The 25,699-nt window shown below is 38.9% G+C and overlaps 1 protein-coding gene across 9 annotated transcripts; it reads left to right on the top strand.

Moving 5' to 3' along the window:
- The first annotated feature begins 589 nt into the window (after positions 1-589).
- LOC144052329 (uncharacterized) lies at positions 590-25,267 on the top strand. 9 transcript variants are annotated; one of them, XM_077566273.1, is made up of 32 exons: positions 592-1,014; positions 1,541-1,764; positions 2,514-2,675; positions 3,060-3,239; positions 4,639-4,759; positions 4,852-4,929; positions 5,013-5,202; positions 5,298-5,460; positions 6,142-6,330; positions 6,435-6,609; positions 9,074-9,204; positions 9,422-9,598; positions 10,495-10,616; positions 10,688-10,845; positions 11,023-11,250; positions 11,582-11,920; positions 12,828-12,976; positions 13,054-13,291; positions 14,323-14,493; positions 15,411-15,568; positions 15,666-15,809; positions 16,420-16,567; positions 17,744-17,898; positions 17,948-18,100; positions 18,271-18,487; positions 19,532-19,573; positions 20,128-20,202; positions 20,369-20,523; positions 20,638-20,724; positions 21,971-22,117; positions 23,182-23,352; positions 23,460-25,267. In XM_077566273.1, the coding sequence occupies exons 1-32, from the start codon at positions 816-818 to the stop codon at positions 23,571-23,573; spliced, it is 5,160 nt and encodes a 1,719-aa protein (XP_077422399.1). In that variant the 5' UTR covers positions 592-815; the 3' UTR covers positions 23,574-25,267. The 9 variants fall into 9 exon arrangements, 7 of the variants coding, with proteins under 7 accessions (XP_077422395.1, XP_077422396.1, XP_077422399.1 ...); XR_013294198.1 differs by having other exon boundaries at positions 590-1,014; positions 20,369-20,724; positions 21,971-22,112; XM_077566269.1 differs by having other exon boundaries at positions 591-1,014; positions 5,016-5,202; positions 20,369-20,724.
- Positions 25,268-25,699: the final 432 nt, after the last annotated feature.

Genomic DNA, 25,699 nt, shown 5'->3' with positions numbered 1-25,699 from the left:
AATAACCACCATGAAGGAGGGGGAAATCTCTCCAACAAATGGACATAAGGTTAGCCAGCAGAAGCAGAGCAAAGGTACTTTAAGCAACTGAGAGGATTCAGAAGCAAGGCATAATTAGCAACATTTCTGCCCAGCAGGTAAGATTACCACCTCCTTTTGGTTTGTAATTTATTGTACTGTGCATTCAAAAACAACAAAACTAAACAAAAACCACAACACTGATCACATTTATTCTTATAGTAACACTCAGATCTATGAATAAGTCATGCTACAAGCGTAGCAACTTTGGCTAACGCCATCTTGTTTACAGTGTAATGCTAGCTTAGTTTTGCTAGCGCTGCTATTTTGTAGATCTTCATTAGAGAGAGCAAGCCATTTTCAACTCTTTAGATTGGTCAAAAATGTGTAAAAATGGACTGACCAATAATGTAGATTAAAAAAAATATATATATATATATATATATATATATATATATATATATATATATATATATATATATAAATTAGGTTTGGGCCCAACACCAGCAATAAGCATTTCTAGTCCTACACACTTTCTAATCACATGCCAGACACAGTAGATGGCCATGTTTGAAAATCGCGGCAACCCCTCAAATCCACACGCCAAATCATTAATCAGTTTGATGGTCGCACTGCGAAGAACAAATAGAGCAATGTGATACTTTGTAGCCTCCCTCTGCACTGTCACTGCCACCTAAGCTCTGACGCTCTATAAATCATTCAGAATGCTAATGAAAGTCACGACGAAACGATAGCTCACATGTTCCCTTTGCTTCCTATGAACAGACACCTGTCAAATGTGCAGAGCCACAATTATTAGTAGTTTGTTTGGATGGAAGTATAGCAGGATATACTGTACAGTCGTCGCCATGGTGGAAGGATGCCGTGACAATTTCATGAAGTGTCTTTTGTGGCTGTTGGTTTCCCGTGTTCTGCATCCTGTTTATGCGGGGAATATCAGCCAATATGTCCAAGAGAGGCCATCCTGTCAACCTGGTATGTTTGAATGTGACTTCTACTACTACTGCTCTACACATTGCATTAGCAAGAGTCATGTAATATTTGTTGTATTCATTTAGCCAACCAAGCAGCAGCACCTATAGAAGAATGTAAATACTATCTCAGATGAATGACTTCAAATTGCTGTATTAAATTTGATTTTAATTACTGTATGTGGAGTTGGCATCTTTAATCTCATCATTTCATTCCACTCTGACATTTGATCACTCCACATTATTGTGTGTGGAACTAAGAGGCTACATATTATGTGTGGGTTCTTGCCATTTTGCTGCATTTCTCCATGATAATCTTGCTTATTTAATTTTAAAGTGTAGGCCAACTTGGTGTGATATTTTCCCCAAAACGCATTTGTACAACTAAAAGTCAAATTAACAGTGTCAATCAAAACCAAAAGTTCTTTGTGATGATTGTGTGCCTAATGTGCATGGTTATGAAATAACAGTTCCATATAATAATAATAATAATAATAATAATATATATATATATATATTGTTTTTGTCAGGTTTTTACTGCCTACCGGATAGCGTCATTCCAATCCCTTGTCCAAGGGGTACCTATGGGCCTGCTGCAGACGGTGTATCAATAGAAAGCTGTCTAAAGTGTCCTCCTCATCATTACTGTCCCAAACCGGGTTTGTCTGCATTCCTCCCATGTGGACCTGTGGCTCAGCAGCCTCTGTCTGGCCAGGACGCCTGTATCTGCCCAGGAGAGGGACAGAACTTTCAGGTGAGAATCTACCTGAAAATAGACCTTGTCTCCTCAGCTTCTCTGGTTTTTCTCTATACCAACTTTCATCTTTCAAGGTTTCCTGTAATTTGAGAGTGTAGCTAACCCAAACAATCAGTAGCATCACGCTGAAAGACGAGTAGATCAGGTTTCCAAACAGCAGGGTCTTGTTTCCTGTCTCAGTGTTGCACTCATTGAGAATTAGATTTGACTGTATTTCCAAGATGGGTATTGGATTGCAAAATGCGTAGTATAAAAATGAATGAAAATAAGTAATTATTAAAAGGGTATGTATTCTCATGAGAGTTTAGTAGAAAAAAATTACCAGACTCCTGGACTATTTTGCAGTAACGTGAGAATTAATACACAAAATAAGCATAGCAAATTATAAAAATTTATCCTCGATCACAATAAAAGCATAAATGACATAAATTCTTTGAAACAGAAAGCTTGGCTACAATCTTAACCGTCTTACAATACTTTATGCCATGAAACACAAAATGAGACTGGCTGGCTCGTTGAAGATTTAAAAGATGCGCAGATTATACACCAATTACAACAACTTTATCAGTCATAAAATATATGTTAATCAATTGCTTTTAATTGTATCTATGCCTGTCTGGCTAACTAAATATGTTTTACAAATCTTCCAACTAGCTTTCTCTAACGGGAAAGTACAAGAAAAAAGAGCACCACATGACTTTTTAGAATTGTGCTTATATAACAGCACCCCATTGACTTTTCCACAGAGAATTGACGGGCAGTGCCAATGTACCCTCGACTATCAACCGGCCAACAGTGAAGATGTGTGTGTACATAAAGTGTACAGCATCTGCAGGGATGGAAAAACACGCACTCAGCGTGGCGACTGTTTGGACCGACATGAGTGGTCACTTCACTGCAGGACACAGGTCATGTGATAACATACAGACATACGCATACACGTACATGGATGCAACAACTAAAAGTAAAGCAAAGTTAAAATTTTCTGGCTTTCCTCTATTTGACAGGAACACGTGTATTTGTTACCAAAGGTGCATCCACAACATTTTGAACAAATTCTAAGATGCAATTTCAAAACACACGATGTATCTTTTAATGTTTAACACCGTCACCCAGTTCTGCTTTCACTGCTCGATTTGTGTCACCATCACCCACACAATGTAAATAACCTTTCACCCAGTTACACAGTGAACCCTCCACACAGCTAAGAACACTCGATGATCCTTTTTAAATACGAGCAGAGAGATATTGTGCATCTAAATTAGTTCCTATCTTTGCTATCTCTTCCACAGGTGTGTCCATCTGCAGAAGACTATGAGGGTTACAACGGAGAGCTAGGTCTGTGTGTGTGCACAGAACCTCCTGGGAGAGCTGCGTGTGGGAGCTTATGTAGGAAAAGGCCTGCAACTGAGTTGAAACTCCAGTGCAAGTCCAATGGAGAACTGGAGCTGGTATTGGGTTCTGACAGTCAGGTGAGCAAAAAAACAAAAACATGCCTGCTTTCACATGAACATATTAGAAGGACATATTAGCTCAGGGGTTCTTAAATTAAATCAATTGAACATAAGTGGTTTGGTGAATCAGGCCCCGTCCTGACCTCAAACAAATCTCGTACACACAGAAGCATTTCAAGACTTGCGTGTGTCTAAAAAAAGACGCTGGGGACGTTTAACAGCTGTAATGTATATGCCAAGTCTGGAGTGGCGCTGTAGCGCAGCCACCGGGAGTTAACGGAAAGCGTAGAAGAAGAATAAGCGAAGAAGACGCACACTTAAAAAAAAAAAAACTTTATTGCAATGTACAGAACAAACATGGCTTTGCATGTATCAAAACAACATGAAAAAGACGAATACAAGAGAAGTGACAATGGCGGGTGATTCAAGTACACCGCTTGTTGAACGTGGGAATAAAGAAGGAAAATATTTTGCTCTAAAAGCATAAGCAACCTAAGGAGGCTGCGCAAAACAACTACGACACGGCTATCCGCCATTGTTGTTGACAGACTGACAGTTCGCGCGCAGTCACGCGAGAATTGGCGCATACGTCATCAATCTGCGACAATGCGTCGTCATCGAGCTGCGACCATTACGTCATTGCTAGAGGAGTATCCTGCATATGGTGTCCAGACGGACGCGTACGGGGCGCGTTTTGAAATCTTTCCACTCTGGAGCCCGGTTTCATAAGTGATCGGTTTCAAGCTCCGAAACTGCGCCGTCATGTGGACGAACGGCTTAAACGGTAAGAAACTTGTGAGGATACATTGAAACTGGCTTTCGTGTGGACGGGGCCTCAGGGGTTCGTCGGAGGTCAGGACACACACCTGACTCATATGATTTGTGATGGCACTGATCCCCGCTTGGCCATCATTGGCTGTAGGTGATCACGCTACATTATTTGTGGTAAAAAATAAAAATAAATGTAAAAATTATTATAATAATAAAAAAAATTTACCCTTTGAATCTCGTTTTTTTTGGTATTATATATATATATATATATATATATATATATGTGTGTGTGTGTAATAAATTTTTTTTATTATATTTTTTATATCTGTTCTTTCCCACTTTTATTTTTTATTTTTTTATTTTGATCGTCCATAGAAATTTTTTTAATTAATCTAAAAATGTGGCATTATTTACTTTTTGAATCTTGTTTAAAAATATATATATAATTACAAAATATAAATATTATATATATATAAGATTTATTTTTTGTAATTAATTTTTTAATTGTATTTTTATATCTGTTCTTTCCTACTTTATTTGTTTATTTATTTTTCATTTTGGGAGTTTTGGTCCTCCATAGGAAAACTTGCCTCTCTAGTGTCTCGTTGACCTACTTATGCGAACAGATATTGCTTCTTGTGTGCAGGTGTCGGCCTTCTCTGCCACCGTGCTGGAGACGCTCTTTCATCGGTGGGATTCCCACGGGAGCCTGCAGTGTGACAACCATCTCATCCCTTCACGCCCTGTTTACATTGTTCAGACAAGCGGTTGGGCATGCGCAAACATTTTGCTCTTTGTTGTGCTTCTTTATGTACGTCTCTCAAGTTTTCCTTTGTCGTCATGTGCTCTGTGAATGTAGAAGCGGGCTTCCTCGGCATCCTTGGCGGCGGCATCCCGGAGGAACTTCAGCAACTGTTTTCGTCCCTTTCGCCACCTGGTTCGACCTGACAAAACACTTAGGAATGTCTTATCGTCCTAATAAGAGTAGCTCTTTTATGCATTCTTTCATACTCTTTTCAGAAGCTTCGGTCCCTCCGTTGGTCATGCGCGTAATGGAAAATATCAGCAGTGATGGTGAGAGCATAAATAATCGTAAAAAGTGGGAATCAAGGGAAAGTCTCACTGGAATTTTCAACCCAACAACATGTCTCCACCTGGGTGATGTTCTACTGTTCACTGTCACCACTCGTGACTATCCTCAATATGATATGTAAGTGACCAGCCTGGTAAAAGTGTCCTTTTGTAAAAATAAATAAATAAATAATCCAACTTAAAACTTGATTCTTTATCTTCATTGTTTGTCAGTGACAACCTGTACAACACAAACAGCGATTTTGACTGGGGTGCTTTGAGAAAACTGAAAGAGGAGCTGACTATGTCCTGGACACCTCCCGGCTTCTTCTCCATCGTCTTTAACCAGCCCGGAGTTTATGTTTTTAGATTGAGCAGCCATCATTACAAACGCATGGTAAGTAAATGTATAACAGAATTGAATATGTTTGCCATTACCAGTCTTGCCACAATTACCTTGAGAAAGTAACTTGGTTATTTCATTGTGGCATTTTTTGACATAACAGTCGACTGAGTAGAGTGTGGAAAAATAACTTAATTTTTTTATATTTGGCTGACTTGAAATCAAAGCAGTGACTGTATTTTGCATTTTGAAAACACAAACCTCTCTGCTTTCTCTTGCTGTTTATGGACACGCTAGTCTCAATGTGCTGAAAACGATGATGTCACTCCTCAGACGTGAATATAATATGCAATCCATTTCAATATGTTCGATACCAGAGTTGGTCTTTCTTCTTTGTTCTGTATAGCTTCTTGTTTGGTGAATTAAGTGAATATTATAGTGTTAAGAATAATTAACCATTAGTTTTCAATAAAATATGTGTCTGAGAGAGGCACATTTCTGAAAAGAGTGTGCTATTTATTTAAATCTTGTCAATTCTTGCTCAGTACTGTAGCTTGCAGGCAGTTATCTATCAGGGGCATTTGAAGAGTAACTGTAGTCTGATTACTTGTTTGGAAAAAGTAACACAATGAGTAACACTGCTTGGTTTTCAATTCTCACTTTCCAAGATTTCATGTTCTCCCAGTGCTTGCTGCGGGTTAAGTTGATTTGACCTCCACTGTTTTCCCTCACCAGTACGTGCGGGTGATGGCTGCGGGCGGCCAATGTTACGAGCCAGGGTCTTTCTTCTCAACAATTCCACGTCACATGACAAGAGTGGGCATCAGGAAGAGAGGAAACCTCTTACTCCGTCCCGACTGGCTGGTGACGGGAGGACTTCTGTTTGGAGCTGCCCTCATCTTGTGTTTATGCGTGATAGTCTTGGTTAGTACAAATCTCACAAAAACGTTGCCGTTATTCAGGTTTGGGTTAAAATTTCAGATTGGGAAGCAAACTATTCTTGGAAGCAGATCCAACTCACGTTTCAGATCCTTTTCCATGAGTATGGGTGGCCCGAGAAGAAGCCAATCAGAGCGCGGTATCACTCACGGCAGATGGCCTATCACATGGAAGATTACGCATCAAAGGGTTCAAGGGTGATCTCGCAAATGAAAATTCACAGAAAACAACAAGCTGCAATCAGGCTGACTTCCATTCAACCAGGTACACACGCACACGACCCCCCCCCCCCCCACACACACACACTTGAACATCATGAAGGCCCCTACGTTACGCAACCTCTGCTCCACGTGGTCCTGCAATAAACTCTCGGTGGTTCATGTATGAACACACACACCTATGATCATGTGCATTGTGGAAATGAAAACAAGGTGATAATGACATCACATGACAGGACACTGAGATGCAACCATTCAGTCAACTACTACTACTGAGTTACTTTGTTTTTCTACTTATAATATGAACAGAAAAACCTTGATACAAAATGATTTTCTTTCAAACAAATACTGTTCATTCAGTTCTTAGATAAATAAATGATATTCAAAAAATTACAATCAAACCTATATTTTCACACTTTCTCACTTAAAATGTGGGCATCGCAGAGCTGTACTCACCGTTTAAAAGCTGATGTCATTGATGTCATGATTTAAAAACGTATTCTTGATTTGTGTGTGAAGATAGATAATTTTTCTTAAAACACATGAGATACAAAGGTACTGTATATGTCATTTTTTTGAAAAGATGTAAGGAGAGGAGACTTTTGCTTCTAAGCTTGTCAGTTATCTTATCAGGTATAAAAACATATTTATTTATATTTTTTGTTGTATTTGTATTTATTTAGATTATACATTTTTTTTCCATCCATCCATCATCTGAACCGCTAATCTTCAAATGTATTTTATTAATTTTAACTCTTTGACTGCCATGGACGTTAAAAGACGTCAAGTAAAAACCTACGGAGGGCCGCCAATGACGTTAAAAGACGTCATTCAATTTTTTATTTTTTTATTGAAACGGGTGGAGGAAAGCCTTGGCCAGCTGTGGTGAAAGTTTCAAGAAGATCTAGTTAGCCTAATGACTATATTTGGCCCCTAGATGGCAGCAATGACTCTCTTTTGACAAGATTGGGTAGGCGTCAGTAGAAGACGTGAGGCGGAGCTAGAGGGGACAATGGCTGGGGAAGGGAAGAGAACATGGCGACCGGTTGCAAGCAGCTCACGCTCGAGCAGTTTTTTTCAAAGACGAAAAGCATCGACCAACGCTAAAGAGCACATTGATGACGACGATGATCATCATCGATGATGATGATGGTGACTCCGAGGTTGGAAACATTGACGCGGCAGTAGAAGACGTGAGGCGGAGCTAGATGGCTGAGGAAGCGAACAATGGCGACCGGTTGCAAGCAGCTCACACTTGGGAATTTTTTTCAAAGACGAAAGGCATCGACCAACGCTAAAGAGCACATTGATGACGACGATGATCATCATCGATGATGATGATGGTGACTCCGAGGTTGATGCCGAAGTTGGAAGCGATGACGCGGCGGCTATGACGACGTCATAAAGGTTCACCGGCTAGCGATGCTAACACCGGAAAACGCGGAGCACAACCGAGCACTTCTGCACAGGCGGACGTTCAATTGGACGACGAAGAGTGCCCCGAGTCCAATGCATATTCATCGGAGGAGTGGGCACAGTCTGCTACTTGCTATTCCCCGGAAAAAAAGGCCGTCAAGAAAGTGTAACGTCTGCACACGAAAGGGACAATCGCAGTGAAACTACTCTGTTGTGCAAATCCTGCTCCCTCTCCTTGCACGCAGGGGAGTGTTACAAAAAGAAAAACTGTATATGAAACATCCACATAATTGTTAGTACCACAGTTGCACACATTTGTAAATAGTTTGTGAAATTGTTTTGTCAAATTGTTACACTGTTGAATGGAAATAAACGTATTTTGCAATCTAAAAACACTTTTTCATTGTTGGTGATAGTGTTTTACAGAAGTAAAGCACTGTTTAGGTGTTTGTGGCATCATTCATGGACAAAAAGAAGTGTAGAATTCACTAGAGTGCATGAAATAATATCGTTTCACAAAAAGTTCTTTTTCTCCACTTTTTGTTTCAAAACAGAGCATTTCGGTGAAACTAACCATTTTCTATTGTTGATTACTGAAGAACGGAATAAGGTAGAAACACACTTTCTTTTTTTTCTGATGAAAGATGAGAGTTCAATCTTTCATTTGGTAGTATGTGTGTTTCCATAGTCCAAACACAACATTTTCTGTGGACCTTGAAAGATCAGTCAAAATGCTTAAATCGGCTGGCACTGGCGACATCCCGTTTCTGAAAACGTCTGGCAGTCAAAGAGTTAAATAAATATTAAAATGAGTGCAGCTATTAATGTCCTTTCTCAGGCCTATATTATTATTAATTATTATTATTATTATTGTTTTAAATGCAAGATCATAAATAATGCACCTGCAAATAACGCAATGCATCTGCTCTGATGCTTCACATGAGAAGTTTTCTGGGTGTGGTGATGGATTAATTTTTAATTTTTTTTTTTAGGGGAACATTTCAGGTCTGGACATGGCATTTTTCTGAAATTACAGTTTGTAGTTTATGGTGGGCGTCGGTGAAGTTGAGGTCTTTGCGTTTGTCTCGGAGCAGAGCCATCGGAGGAGTTTTGGGATTACGAGCACCAGGTGGATCTGGAGGCCTTCAGCAGCAGCACTTTCTACAATTTGCTTCTCAAACACAGCGTGTCGGTCACCGCTCGGCTGGGACAGCTCACCACCGAGGTGCAAGATACATACAATACCATGTATATAAATGAGCTGTATTACCTTCCACTATCTCCTGAAATCATTCCATCTTGCACTGTTACTGTACTAGCATTGGTTTGCTTGGTCCAAGCCGGCATTCTATTCAATTCCACATTTTATGACTCATTTTTAACATTATTTATTGCACCCTTCTATATATATATTTTTTCTTTTTCTTGTTTTATAAATGTAGGTCAAGGAGCTTTATCAGGGTGTTCTTGAGAAACTATGGCTGCTCCACCCACGCTTGGTGGATGAGGAGAGCACGGGTGATGTTTACGATAAGACGAGGAGGGAGGTGGAGAAGGAGGTGGTCCGCAGGAGGTCTTTGGCTGCACACTTGAAGACGCTGCTCCACACTCAGCTGCAGGTTTACTGACGCACAGTACATATGATCTTATTAGCCGGTTAAATGTGTTGATTCAGATCGAAAGACTGACTCCCCTTTGTCACTGATTAGCTGATACCACCTTTATTTAAGACAAAATAAATAGTCATGTGCCTGTTCCGGGAGGCCACAACCAGCCGCACACAACCATCATTTATTTAGTATTACAAAGAACCCTTGAAGTGATTCAGTATGACGTCAATAAATTGACCAAATGCAATTTCTGGAGAAATTGCGAGGGAATGCTGAAAGCTGAATTTTAATAGCTGAATGTTAAGATTTGAATGCATGTGGAATGCTTAGCTTATGAAGTAAATTGAAAGATAAATTATGTGAAAATGACAAATGAATAAAAAGGAACCAAACTGCAATCAGTCTAAGGCGGGATTCAAACCATCGAATGTACTAAAACGTGGAAAACATGAAGCTGAAAGCTTGTGTTGAAGCTGAATCATTTAATCATTTCATTGAAATTATAATGCATTTTTCCAGATTATAGTCAGTTGGTAAGTATGTATATCACTTAGCATAATGGCCATGGATACATTTGCAAGGTCCAGTCAGAGGTGGGATGCAAACCCACGTCCTGGTAACAATGCACTTTATCAACTGTAAATTTCAAATTCTGTCCTATTGAAAATTAATGGGGAAAAGTTGATATTTAACATTAAATTGCATGAAAACTGTAAGTAATGTGGAATTTCCAGGAAGGTGTGAATTTTTTTAAACAAATTCTAATTGTGTAAATTGGATGCATTATGTGGGAGTTTTTGCACAGCAAAAAAGTGTGGATATTAAAAAGTACTAGATGAAACAACAAATAAGTGGGAATGCTGTTTCTGCATTCCCACAATTCATTTCCACATGCCGTCTTCCAGGTTTTGAGGCGAGAGCAGCAGGCGCAGCAGAAGGTCCACAGTGTGTTCACGGCTCAAGTGCGAGAATGCACCAGAATACTGGGCAAGATCAGCCAGACATCTTATGGACAGCGTCATCAAAAGTATTTTCAATCATCCAGTAGTTCTGAGGATTTCTTCTCAACTCTCCTTACTAACAGTCTTCTGTCATCAGTTTGATCCAGCGGTTAAGGTCCCTGGTGGGTGAGATGGGGGTGCTGGTATCAGCAGAATGCCAGCGCCAGGGGTCCTGGGGGCTCTTGGGTGAAGGCACAGGGGCCAAGCTGCTCTGTCCTGACACAGGCACTGTGCTAAGCAAAGACAGCATCTTTGGTGAGCTCACTTGAAAATTGTAAGGGAACACTACCATCTGTTGGTAAATATGTGTACTGCAACAACACCTGATACCCCTGAGCTCAATTACGTACCTTTTGTTGTACATTAGTTTGCACATTCAAGGTTATAGCAAGCTATTTACAGACAGATTATTGTTCATAATGGTCTCTCCAGGTTCTGATGGGTCCTTGCGAGACTGCTGCCCAGCTCATTTTGACGCAGTCACTGGCCTCATTCGACCAAATGCTCACAGCCACATGTTGCTGAGTAGTGGTCACACTATGGCGGTTCCTCCGGATTTCTTCTTGCATCCACAGACAGGCCATGTTCTTCCCATTGCCGGAAATGTGGCCTATGACCCGGAAAGCTCTACTTTGGTGTTCACAACTGATTTATGTGCAGGTATTTAACATGTAGGTGGTAGGACTGAAGGACTAAAGTATATGATTATATCTGGCAGGGAATACACACTGCTAATGGAAGACTGTCAACAAAATTGCAGCTTAAATCTATTATCTTTAGCCTGTATCTTTTTATTCTAGCAAGATATGTGTATATATTACAAAATTCTGCTCTAGGCCAACAACTGACCCGAGGGTGCAATTTGTTTTGGAATGTACAGTATGCAATTCTGCAGACCACTGAGATTATAATGCAGCATAGTTAGATCGAGCTGTGACCCACCAATCACTGCTCTAATGGCGTAACCTCCAGTTTTCCCCCTATATCCAAGGAGACAACAGGAAATGGGAAAGTCCTCTTATTCCTTTCATTCCATACCCAACCTCCTGCCACTCGAACCAACCTCTGCCCAACATTCGGCTCAGAGGCCTCCGACCAGGTCAAAAACTGCAGCTAGGTGCTCCCATGGCAGACACTGACACTGGGGTCCCAGTACCTATTCTAGCTGTTACCATCCAGCCACAAACGGGTCTGGTCTACCCACTGGGAAAGACACATATATGCCCCATCACCCGTTTGCCACAACCTGTCCAGATCGGCTATCCTATGCTGGATCCTCGGACTGGAAACGTTGTGCTGACTGTCGGCATCAGTCTAGATCTGGTGACAGGTAAGTGAGACCACTTTTATGACGTTCTCAGTGTGTTAAAATACAGTGGTACCTTGACTTGAGTGCTCCAAATTATGAGATTTTCAAGACTTGATTCCCCCGCAACCCCCCCCCCCCCCACCCCACCCCCCTCCACCCCCCGCTTTGGGTTGTAAGCCATATTTTGAGTAATGGTCAAGCTTTGGATGCACTGACGCTCGAATGAAGAAAAAAAAAGTACTTCCAGTAGTTGTAGCTGCAGTCCACTGCCCAGTCTGTTCGTAGCAATTTGGTGCAAGTAGTGTCATACAAGGGTTCTGCATAAGTGAAGGGTCGTTGAACAGATGCGTATAGCAAAGCTAGTCGATCCTGGATGGTTGTTTATGTCGGTGTTATGCTCCAAATTCTAGCCTTATGCTACGTTCAGGCCGAAGATGAAATGTCACTTTGCTTTGGATTTGTCGCATGATTTTAAAAAAGAAAAAAAAAAAGAACATTGCTAGTGAGTCTGGTCTGAAACTAATGCTATTGCTAGCTTGGATCATAGTTCAACACGAATGAGTTTGGAAAAAAAAATATGAACATTGCTGGTGAGTTTAGGTCTAAAACTAATGCTATTGCTAGCTTGGATCATAGTTCAACAGCTGAAAATAAGTAAACACACTAACTTCGTTACAATTGGGGTCAAACCTGAAAAAAAAACAAGAGGCCCAAACTCCAGCTCATACTTAATTAAATAATGATAATAATAATTTAAAAAAGAGTTTATTCGAGCGCATGTACTTGCACTCGCATCATGCACGAGCTTGACACAGAGGCTGCAGTTACACTTAAAGGCCAGAGGTGGCAGTCATGACTAAAAAAAGTGACAAACTCAACAAAGCATCTTTAAAGAAGCCAAACTACCACTGTAGTTACTGTTCTGTAGGTGTTGTGCTGCCAGTAGGGGGAGTCCTGCTAGGTGAGCCCTTTATGGAGCCTCTGAGTGGGAGGATGGCTAGAGTGGGAGGTGCGAGCATCCGAGCCGGGCAGCTGGTACCTCATGCAGGAGGATACCAAACTCTTTTAGACAACAAGGTGTCGTTCATCCAATTCAGCAACAGCAAACATGACAAAGCGAAAGAAATGTTTGTAACCCAAAAATTTTTGCCTAGGTTCTGGCGGTCATGTTCAAAATAGTAGAGCTCCTGAGGCCCCTGAGTGAGGAGTTGGTGTCAGAACTGGCTTTGCAGCTCCATCAAGGATGTGGTTGGCAAGATCGTCTTGGCGCAGTGGCCGAGGAGCTCCATCTGCACTGGAGGAGGAGTCAGCATTGCCAGCTGCAGCTGCAGACAAGATTGGAGATCCTGCTGGACACCTCAGTGGGCCTGCATCAGGATGGAGGCTCTCTAGGTGAGAGCTGATGGTCACTGGCGCATCCACAGAGTCTTCCAAAAATATTTTTATAAATACTTTTATGTTCTGACAACACAAGGACTGGTGCTGTGTTTTTGGACTTTTACTGAGCCAAAGAAGGCACAACTTCTCTCACGGCCTACATCCAAATAACAAAATTTATCGAAAATAATGACAATCTCATCTCGATGTACTCACAAATAACAATCTCAGTGTGAAATCTGGGCTTGCTTAGTTGAACACAGATTTTAGTTGAGCACAGGTAATAGTTTGGGATTTTTCATTAATTTTAGTTTTTATTTCATTTTAACCTTTTTTTTGTATACAGTTGAGGTAGTTTTAATTTGTTTTCAGAGCGGATGTGCTTGCTTTTATTTGTTGGTTTGTAGTTCAGTGTTGTTAGTTTTAGTGTTAGTTTTACTTTTTTTAGGTACGGTTTTGAAAGTCAAGTATTTGGTCAATAAAAAAAACAATAATGTACCATTTAAAAAAATATACTCAGGATAAATGAACAACCATCCATAAATATAAAAGCCAACAGATCCAATAACTTGGAATAAACCTAAAAAGCTCCAATATTTTTTTAAATGACGTTTTTGCTATAATTATAGTCTTAATTAGAAATTTTCTGTAGTAAAAGTAGAACTTCCTGTGTGCAATGAGAATGCTTTTGTTGGTTTTCTCTGGGTCCTCCATAACACATAAATAGGCTTTATTGAAGACTTCACATTGTTGATAGGTGTAAAAGTGAATGTTAATTGATGTTATGTGCCCTGCTATTGGCTGGTAACCAATTCAGGGTGTAAGCCACCTCTTACCCGAACCCGGCTGTAATTGGCTCCAAGTCACCTGCAACCCAAATGAGGACATGCGCTATACATAAAAAATGTATGCATTTATGTCCTAGCGAAATACAACTTCTTTCATTGCTTTCGGCACAACACACCCACCACTCAGTTATCCATGATAACATACATTGTTCAGAGGTTATTCTGAGTTCCTGAAAAATCATCTGCTTTTTACTCCAGGAGAAATGCCTGTGTCAAGCTCAGACATACCAGTACCTGCCTTACTGGGGATGGACTACCCTGACCCAATGGGATCTGGTCTCAGCGTACCCGTGTTGGGGTACCGGGCTGGCCTCATCTCAGGAAGAACAATAGGGCTGGCAGGGACCATGGAGGATCCCGATGGCAATGGTATAAAAAAAAAAAAAAGATAATCTGATGCAGTTCATGTGCTTTATTTATTGATGACGTTTGTGAATGATCTGATCTGAAATGACAAAGGCATTGCATTGAAAACTATAATATAATGCCTGGTTATACTTCATAGCATAAAAATGGATGCCTTTCGGACTATACTATTACGCTGTGTCATTGGAGAATGCATCTTCTGCGATAAAACATTCTCCACTTTTTGCATCCAAATTGTCACTAAAAATTAATGGTTTCGTCCTTGGCCCGCATGCTACCACTCTGTTACCACTTTTTTTTTTTTTTTTTTTGCAACTACATGTCCTGCAGCTTAAGTAGATATGCAACGATTATCAATTAGTTGTTTAGATGTCTTCTTTGATTTAAAATGATCCAAATCCTCAGAATTTCAGTCTCTCAATATTAAATTTGCTTAGATTTCTGTAGTCCTCCTAGAAAGAAAACGTATCATCTTTGTGTCAAATCAAAATAAAACATTTGCAAACATCTTTTTCTTTGGAAAATAAAGATCAACAATTTTGATCATTTTCGGACATGTCACGGACTAAACCAGTAACTGAATTTTAATTAATTAGTTAGTGCATTTTTTTCCTCACACTGTCAATTTATAATGTCCTGTTTATGAAAACTTGATGAATCTGTTATTAAAATAATTGTTAGTTGCAGCCTTAAGTGGTGTTCAGTTGTATATTCCTTTACTGTACATAGGTACAATTTTTAGTCCATCTTTTTTGGTGGAACACATTTAAGGAAATCATATTGAAGTATTTTTTTTATTTCCTATTTTTAAGCTTATTGTTAATGTTGAAAAGCAAAACTTATAATTCGGTCATATAGGTGTATACAGTCAACAATCACTGTCCTACAGAGTCACAAATATGCATGCATGGATTGTGCAGGTATGGTGGCGATCCGTTATGGCTCTCAGGCAGTTGACCCTGTAACTGCTGTATTGGCTCCGGTGGTGGGCGCCAGGCTGGATGTTCTCACCGACACAGTCGTACCCATCACGGCCTCCTACTGGCAGGCATTGGCGGATCAAACCGACAGCATGCAGGTGGGCAGGGGAGGCGTGGCTCAGGACAGAGAGCACTTCACGCACATCAAATCAGGTCTTACGTCTTTCTGGTTATCGTTCTTGACGTTGACACCAGGTGGAGGCTCTGGAGAGAGAAGTGTGTGCGCGGAACACTTACTGGCAGCAACAGATGCGGCGGGAGGAGGACATCCTCTCTGATTTGGACTCGGCTGTGTTCCGGTGTTTTCTCAGAGTGATGGAAGTTGGCTGCCATCATGAGGTGTGCGGGGGCGTAGTTAAATGGGAGATGGATCGATGATAGATAGATGAATAGAGGGGTAGATGGGTAAATACTTTATTTATGCAAATGTATTTTTTATTTTATACACTTGAAAGTCCCTTCTCCGTTTACTTGTACATCAATATGTTGCCATTTGTTATTTTGCACAGTTGTGAAATTGATCATACTTGGCTCAAGGGACGGTCCATTTTTGTTTTAGACCATTTTCTCGATAAAGGTGCAGATCCTGGATCTTGTTTTATTTATTTATTTATTTCAGGTTTAAAATGTTCCTTAATGTCTTGGTGAATAATCCATAGAGGTGCATGTTAATAACGAAACTCAAGCTTTAGAGCCACATACGTAGGTGTACAATTTCATTTGATTCAAATTAGGATCATTCAGACTATGGTGTAAAACACATGATAGATAGATCGATCTTATTTATTCACGAAAGGAATGCATTTTTTTCCAATTTTTTTGTCATTTCCAAAATCATTTTTAAAATATAGATACATTTTTACTTACATTTTTTTCCCCACTCGTGTGCATGATGCCAGAGTAATACATCTTTTTTTTGTTTTTCAATTGTGTGTTGCTGCTCACCAAGCCGCAGGTCCAGTGGTCAGGCAGGTCGCTGAGGGAAGCGGCCGTGGAAATGTACGACTTAGCCCAGTCTGAGGCCCAGAGGAGAGTGGCCCAGCGCGCCAACTTGGCTCTGATCCTTCCTCCGCATGTATTAAACATCCTCAGCCTGGGTAAACTGCTATGATAGCCATCAGTGAAGATTTTAGTCGGAGGATGTGTGCCACTATATCCAGTAGAAACTCCGAACAGGCTATATATTTTAAATACAAAGTAGTGAGTCAATAAAAAAAAAATCATTATTAGATTGGCGGCACACATTTCTTAAAACATGCATATTAGGTTAACGGTAACAAAAAAAAAAATCTAAAATAACCATCAGGGCCCTATTTTGGTACCCAGCGCAATTCTAGCGCAAAGCGCAGTCTTTTTTCTTTTGGTGTTTTGATAGGTGGGCTCAGGTAGAAAGGGGGGGGGGGGGGGCGTTTGCATGTTATGTGCGCCTTTGTGGGAGGGAACACAGCCAACTTATTTGCCATCCAATGGAAGCCCTCTCTTCATTCCCTTTAAATTCAGTCTACGAGAAGTGTATGGTCTCTAATAATACTGGTACACGTAAAGAATATTTGTGCATCCGTGTGTGACAGCCACAATGGCAAGGAAACAACATAGTTGACAAGATCACCTTCAGTCAGTTTTTTTTTTCCATAGACTATGTCCATGTCCCACAAAATCTGCCTAGCAACAAGTGATCAACACATTTTATATAAAATGCAGAGTAGCGATTCGATGAGAAATTCAGGTCATTTAGTGGGTCAAAAGTAACCCAATTATGGATAAAAAATGGACCGATCCACTTTATGAGTCAATTTGAACCAACTTCACTAATATTTATGAGTTGTTTTACATTAAAAGACCCATTTCTTGACTCAAAGTTGGGTCAATTTGACCTAAGTAGAGGATTGGTCCATTTTTGACCCATAGTTGGGTTATTTCTGACCCAACTGTTTTTAGAGTGTGCTATGCGTGTCAAAATAAACACCACTGTAGTGTAAAATTTTCAGACTTTTTTTTTTTTTACTTTTTGCTACACATAGATGTTTTTAAATATAAATATATAATGTATACAAAAATAATAACAACTGCATATACTATACCAATACTGATAGATCGTTTTTAGCATGTTAAATCATTTCTAGGTGAAGAATGTTGAAGTGGCCCTTTAACGTTAAATTTTTCCGTAGGCGGGCCATGAGAGTAAAAAATAAATAAATCAATACATCATTTAAATATATAACAACTCTAATTTACAGTTATATCTGCATCCATTGTTGTTTCTGTTTGCGTAGTGGACGAAGAGGAGTGGGATCAACATTGTGTTTGGTACACTGAGTTGGTGTCAGGCCTGGACATGATGGACTTGTGCATGGAGCAGCTGCAACAAGACCAGGACAAATGGAGCACACAAAGAGGAGAAGAGTGGACAGCGAGTGTCCATGTCATGGTCGGAACATTTATTTTTGGAATGAAAACAGTATATAATGTCTTTACAGCTCTTTGTGTTCAATTTGTCACCCCAGGACAGAGAGCCGAGACCGGGAGAGATTTGGGAGCAATGTTCTTCCAGACTGTCAGATTTGGACGTTGCTCTCATTAAGCTGCATTTTGTTCGGCACCTTTCCAAGCTGCGCGCTGACACGGCTCAGGTCGGCACACAGACACTCATATTGAATGAGTGCATTCTCTTTCCAAATGAATCGAATTTGATTCACTACAAACAGAAATGCGCTGTCATTGTGAAATTTTTAAATAAGGGTTGAATTAGAATGAAAACAGTGACCGGAAAATTGTACATCCTTTGCATTTGATGGTTTAGGAAGTGTTGCGTGGGAACTTCTGGTACAAAGAATATGGCTTGATTCGGTTGTGTCGGCCAAAACCGAGTGGGAACCTCATGAGTTTGCTCCAAAGGAAGATCTTACCTCTGCTGGACAGAATGAACCAGCGATTTGTGGGTGATAAACAGCAAGTCAATCTCAACGCTAACCTCAGTCACCAGCATGCTTTTAGTATTGACCTGCAGCCAGACAGAGGTAATAAAGCTTTTATGTTTCATTGTACAATTGTTAAAAATGTTAAGTGAAAAAAACACACACACACACGTGTTTATGTTTTGTGTACAATCATAAAATTACAACAGACCACTTCATTTTAATATAAGTAAAATACTTAATCCAACAACAATCCAGCAACATGATAACTTTTATTCTTCTTCTCATAATATGCAGACTTAATTGTTTACACTTTCTTCTTTGTAAATAACATACAATAATGACATTTTTTCCCTCCATTGTAATAATATTGCAAATGTATTTTTGTCTATTTTGCCCTACTGTAATTCTCTGCAATGTGTGGAGTTTATAGTCAATCCCTAATCAGGACTTTTATCTTGTTATTTTAGGATTATTCTCACAAAAAAGATTACAAGTTCAACAACAGTCCTCATCTTTACACAGTTCTATGTTTATTTTCCCAACATCACAATTTTTTTTAAATTACTTTTTCCACCAAATATTACCACTTGATTCCTTCTTTTGTACTCATAATGTCCCTTTTTTTTCTACCTAATAATTTCCGTAATGTCCATACACAGTATTATCAACAACTATCTTCATACAAGCATTTATGCTCTTACGCCATTTTTCGCTGCATAAGCCTGGTAACGATCCTGTTGATTAGAATCAGCTTGTGTTGGAGCAGGGGGAACATCCAAAACCTGCAGGACCCCAGCCCTCGAGGACCGAGTGCTGTATTCACTAAAAACTCGCTAAAGTTTCGCAACCTTTTATTTTGCAGCAGATGAATTTTGATTATGATTTTAATGGTGATTTTGCTAACCACATATTCCGTTTATTAATGTAGTTGCAGATCAAAACACTTGGCTGATTAAAAATGGTGGTGTGTGTCAAGGGTTAAATTATAGAGTTGTAGAACGTCCCAGCTGTTTCCCAATCAGATTAAAGAGCAATTGGCGTTTTGGTCAGTGATTTACGTCGGCTTCCAGTCCACCATAGTCAGGGCAGGCAAAAGCTAAAAAAATAAAAAACAGTAAAAATGACAATAACATTTCTTGACAGAATGCCGTCCACCAAGTCACGTCACTGTCCCGTCAGTTCCAGGTAGCATCCTTAGTAAAAAAAAAATCAAATATGTATTACTTAGAATACTGGACAGGTGCAACCTTAACTCATTCACTGCCATTGACGGCTATAGACGTAAAAAAATCATTGCAACTATTTCCATTAGTTTAACACTTTTTCCACTTTTGTTAATAAGGGTATGAAAACCTAAAAAAAAAAAAAAATTTACATTTAGAACAAATATAAAATGATTGATTAATTGTGAATTAATTATTGAAGTCATGTGAATAATTAATAAAAATGAATCACCGTGAATTTAAAAAAAGAAAGAAAAGATTATTAAAAATTAGGGGCGTCAGGCGATTACAATTTTAAATGGAATTAATCGCATGACTTCACTAGTTAACTCACAAATAATCACAAACTTTATATTTGTTTTAAATGTTCAATTTAAAAAAATCTAGGTTTTTACACTCTTGTTAACAAAAGTGGGAAAAAAAGTTAAACTAATAGAAATAGTTCAAATGAATTTTTGACGTCTATAGCCGTCAATGGCAGTGAATGAATTAATACGCTTTTGTCTTTATTCCCAGAGGAGGAGTGGACAAAACTGCTTGAACTTTCGCCTCTATTCAAGCTCTTGAAAGGGTTGGAGCAAGAGCTGAAAGGTGGGAGGAGAACTCACTGGTCACATCCATCAAATCGAACACACAAAGCAATGGCTGTTGACATTCTTGTTTTTTACTGTATATTTTTGCACATCACAATTTGTCGTCTTTATGAAAACACTAATTATAGATGAAACATTTTTGATGTGGTCTCTGTTTTGCTCAGAAAAAAGCGCCAACATATTTGTGGACGACCTGGAGTGTCAGTGGGAATGCGAGGGAGAGTTGATCCCATTGAGCCCGTCCAGCCTCAACCCGAGAGAATTCCTGGTGTACCAACATGGACTTTTCCTTATGCACACCTTGAATGCACTGCAGCTTGTTTGTAGCATTTCACTCGTTCAAACCATTTCACGATACGCTGTCCTGTATTTATTTATGAGGTGCTCACATGGTAGACACACCAACATGGACGTGTTGTGCTTCCCTCCACAGACTCCAACTGTTTCTCTTCAAATAGCTGCGAGTCTTCCCGATAACAACTACTACAACAATGCCTTCAGGAATTCCTTCTTTTATCAGGTAACGCTGGTTATCTTTTGTTATCATTTTTATGATTCAAAACTGTTCTCTTTAAAATAAGATGGATAAAAGCCATAAGATCTTATATCAAACCACATCATTTAGAATACTTTATTCATTCAACAGGCAAAGTGACTGTTCAAAACGAAATGACACTGATTTATGAATAATATTAAAGATACGGAAAATATTTAACATGAATTGATCATCTAAAGATCTGAAATGTATGAAATTTAACATGAGCACACGTATAGGAATGACTATCATGCTCATTTTCACTTTTCCATGATTTTCTTTTGAGTTCATGTTGTATTTTACTTTATATTGTGAGTGCGACAACATGAATCTTAAAAATATCGCAAAATATATTTGACCTATGTAGCAATGTTAACTCATTCACTGCCATTGACGGCTATAGACGTCAAAAATTCATTTGAACTATTTCTATTAGTTTCACATTTTTTTCCACTTTTGTTAACAAGAGTGTAAAAACCTAGATTGTTTTTAATTGAACATTTAAAACAGATATAAAGTTTGTGATTAATTGTGAGTTAACTAGTGAAGTCATGTGAATCATTACAATTAAAAATTTTAATCGCCTGATGTCCCTAATTTAAAAAAAGAAAAAATATATAAAAAATTAGGGGATCGGGCAATATATTTTTTTTAATTGTAATTAATCGCATGACTTCAATAGTTAACTCACGATTAATCACAAATGTTATATCTGTTCTAAATGTACAATAAAAAAAACTAGGTTTTCATACTCTTGTTAACAAAAGTGGACAAAAATGTGAAATTAACAGAAATAGTCTACGTCTACAGCCGTCAATGGCAGTGAATGAGTTAATGAATTTAGAGTGATTACAAGAAGCATGATTAAATCAGAATCAGAAGTCTTTTATTATATTTAGATTGTAAGGTGTAGTTAGTTTTTTTAATTTATTTTTTTAACAAAATTGCTTTTTCAATTTTAGTGTAAGTTATTTCATTTTTGTTAACCATAATAACCTTGGTACACCCTGAACAAACAAAAAATATTAACTACTTTTATGCAAAATCACATGTAAGCATTTGATCAACATCAAACTCACAGAATAATTTGTTTGATCACTAAATCAATTATTATTATTATTTTTAATCCAGAATATGTGCGTTCCCCTTAGTGGGCAGAAACTGAAGTGGTCCTTGATAGGATAAAGCTTCTCGCTGTATTGTTAATGTCAACGTGTGCCCATGTTGACAGGAAGCAGATGAGACTCTCTTTGTCCGCCGTCAGAGACTCCATTCTGTTGGGGGCTTTTCCCTGCTGCTGCTGCACTGTTTGTCCCATATCGCAACCAAGGACTTGATCAACGATTCCGCCCCTGCCTTTGGAAGACTCTTCTGTAAGGTACCAACAAACAAGCATCCTGGAAATGAATCCCGCTTTTGAGTGTGTTGGTGGACAGATTGGACTTTAATTGTACCTTGAAGTGAGACTGTGGTTCTTTTCCATGGTGCAAGTCTTACCTATCAAGATCAATTATATATTCTTCTGAACTTTGTAACAATTTGCCCAAACATATCTTTACAATAGGCTTTTTATTTGACCATTTATGACTGAAACATTTTTTAAATTAGTAAATTAACGCCTTAACTGCTCATAACGGGAACTCCTGCAAGCCAAGGTTTCGGGTTCGAATTTCCCACCCTCTGTCTGCAGATGTGACGTCATGTGCACATCGTGTACATGAAGAAGGGAAAATGCAGTTTCATTTTTCAACCACAGGTGGCAGTAGCGATTCAAAATTAAATTTTCTGCGTTCAGTAGCTTTTCGTCCATCTTTTGGATGACATTTTAGGATGAACAAAAATGCACTACATTTACAGTTGAACTTAATTGACCTTTCTATAATTCTGACAGTTTCACATAGCATAAGAACTCGGTATAAACATGGATATAAAGCAAATAATTACAAGTTGCACTTACAAACAGTAAATAAAACACAACAACTGTAAAGACAAATAAACAAAAAGACATACAAACCTCGTGGGCTCACATCCACAAGGGGCTAAATATGCTTCTTCAACTTGCTTGTCTCCTTCTTTCTTGCTTTTAGTCCATAGTTGATTGTTTGGCGTTGTTTTAACTTTCGTAACGGCTGCGCAGAGCTCATGAAGTTGACATCTAACTGCGTGCATGTTGGCGAATGCACCAGTTAATTGGTGTCGGGTCTTTTTCCCTTACATTGGTTCCTATTAATGATCACCACTAGATGGCGTAGGATCACTTATAATGCAAACAACTATTGTAAGCAACTAAATAGGGAATGAAATGAGAGACTGTAACCGTCTCCATTTTCACTTCCTGGTAGTGTCAGCTCAGGACTTCCAAATATGGCCACGTGTGTGACCCTAACACACCGAGCGAGTACGTCATGATAAGGCCTTTACTGTTGTCATCTGCCTCCATAGGTACTGCAGGCATCTCTTGGGGAGCTATTTCAGGCCAAACTGGGCTTGGGTGTCTCCGCACAGGAAGCCCATTGGTCATTTTGGGATGACAAATCCCTTCAGGGACGCTCAAAATCTTTCATTCCTCAAAGCTGTGGAGAATCCTCCGCTTCTCTGCCACAGCCAAGCAGCGTGAGTACAGACAGATAGTAAAGCCAGTGTGACCACTTACTCCCCAGTGTGTCAACGCTTCCTTTGTTGTGATCCAAGTGGGTAACAAACATTTCTTTGGGAAACAGGGCATGGAGGAACTCGGACAGAAACACAAAGAAGCGTCTCGGGTTTCTCAACTTGAAGGGGTTCTAAGACGAAGAACCTCAGTGGCAGAGGAAGGCCGAAAGCATCCTTTATAAGGAGCAAACATGTCGGGCAACAAGTTGAACCATAAATCTGTCATGTGGTTTCTTACAGCTAATGAGGGTTCTCACACACTCCACTGTAAATTTCTCTCGCTCTGACTGGAGTGGTGTCGCATTTCACAAAAGTTGTGTGATTATGTCTTCAGCTGGGCAGAATAAAAAAAACTCACATACTTGACAACATCCACATGATTATTTATTTACAGTGTTTTATGAATTGAAAATATTAATTTGTAATTTTAATAATGGACTTAACAGAAAGTTAATGTAACCATAATCAATTGGACGACAATAAGAAGTTATACGTTTTTCTGATAACACTAAAATCAACACCCTTCATTTATTAATACATACTTTTATAATATAAATTCTGGGAAAGTTACACAACATTTAGTAGACCACAGTCTGCCGAGTCAGAAGCTATTATCAACATTGTTTATTTGATAAAAACTAGGCTGTGTTGATGACTTCCAGGTGTTTTTTGTTCTTCTTCGTTCTTCTTCTTTGAAACTTACATCGTCTCAGAGTAAGTTGTGTGCCGCTCTAGTGGTCAAAAATGTAATTACACCCATAATAGAAAAGATTCAGAACAACAAAGGAGTTATTAACTGTAGGCTACATTGGCCTACAGAAATTGGAAAAAAAACACAAAAACCTGCAGAACAGCATAAAAATAATATGCGTAACAGCATGATCGCAAATGGAAGGGTTCTGCACAGAGCTTTTTGAATGTTAAAATGCTACTTCAAAAATTGGCCCTATGTGATGGTCTAAGGTTGGAGGAAATTAATTTAACTGATGATTGATTGGCGACCACCAGCCTGGTATCCAAGCTGATTTTGACAGAGGCAGTACGTACACACTAGGCTTATTTTGAAACACAAACCAACATCATAGAGCGAATTGTGTTCCACATTGGAGGTTACACCGAACTTACTATAAGTTCTGCCAAAAGTGAACAAAGCCTAACTTGTAGTATTGCAATTGGGAAGTCAGTGGGGCATTATTGGTGATAACCCCAGAGAAAAGACTCAGAGCCTCGGGTGGATTGATTGTGGAAAGGCAGATAAAGAGCGAACAGGCCATTTCATCAATGACACGGGCCATTGTGCACTGAGACATAACCTCCGTGACATCCACAGCAGTTGCAGAGTGACCACAGAAAAATGAGTCATCACTGAAACTTTGTTTTGCTGCCACCAAACTTCTTTCACAAGCAACAAAATAACAGCTAAATTATCTTAACAGCCTTGTGCTTCTTCAATAGCTCTTGACCTCTCAAGTTGTGAACATGGAAAAATATCAACCTTGCTATTTAGAGACTTTAAAATCCTGACACTGCAATGTGCTTGATAGAAGAGCAGTGAGATGTGTAAACAGACATTATATTAAATGATGCAATTCATGACAAAGTAATGTTAACGTTGCTGTAGGATATCCAGTGTTGCCCTCTCAGAAGGATGATTTCATCCTTACTGGTTCTTTCCAAAGAAGCACACACAGAAGTGAAGTCAGCACCATGCGTGTAATTGTTTTAAATACACATTTTAAAAACAAAATCACAAAATCCTTTTAATTAACTCATTCACTGCCATTGACGGCTATAGACGTCATGAATTAATTTTAACTATTTCTATTAGTTTAATTTTTTTCCCACTTTTGTTAACAAGAGTATTAAAACCTAGATTTTTTTTTGTACATTTAGAACAGATATAAAATTTGTGATTAATCGTGAGTTAACTAGTGAAGTAATGCGATTAATTACAATTCAAAATTGTAATCACCTGACACCCCAATTTTTTACTAATCTTTTCTTTTTAAAAATAAAATAAAATTATTGTAATTATTTTTTTCCAATTTTTAATAATCTTTTCTTCTTTTTTTTTTTTAAGAAAAGATTATTAAAAATTACGGGTGTCAGGCGATTACCATTTTAATTGTAATTAATCGCATGACTTCACTAGTTAACTCACGATTAATCTTCTAATACAATAAAAAAAAATCTAAGTTTTCATACTCTTGTTAACAAAAGTGGTAAAAATGTTAAACTAATAAAAATAGTTCAAATGAATTTTTGACGTCTATAGCCGTCAATGGCAGTGAATGAGTTAAAAGGGAAG

This window comes from Vanacampus margaritifer, chromosome 5, assembly GCF_051991255.1.
Source record: "Vanacampus margaritifer isolate UIUO_Vmar chromosome 5, RoL_Vmar_1.0, whole genome shotgun sequence".
NCBI classification, from domain to species: Eukaryota; Metazoa; Chordata; class Actinopteri; order Syngnathiformes; family Syngnathidae; genus Vanacampus; species Vanacampus margaritifer.
The sequence above is the reverse complement of the archived record's forward strand: the minus strand, read 5'-3'. Positions and strand labels throughout refer to the sequence as shown.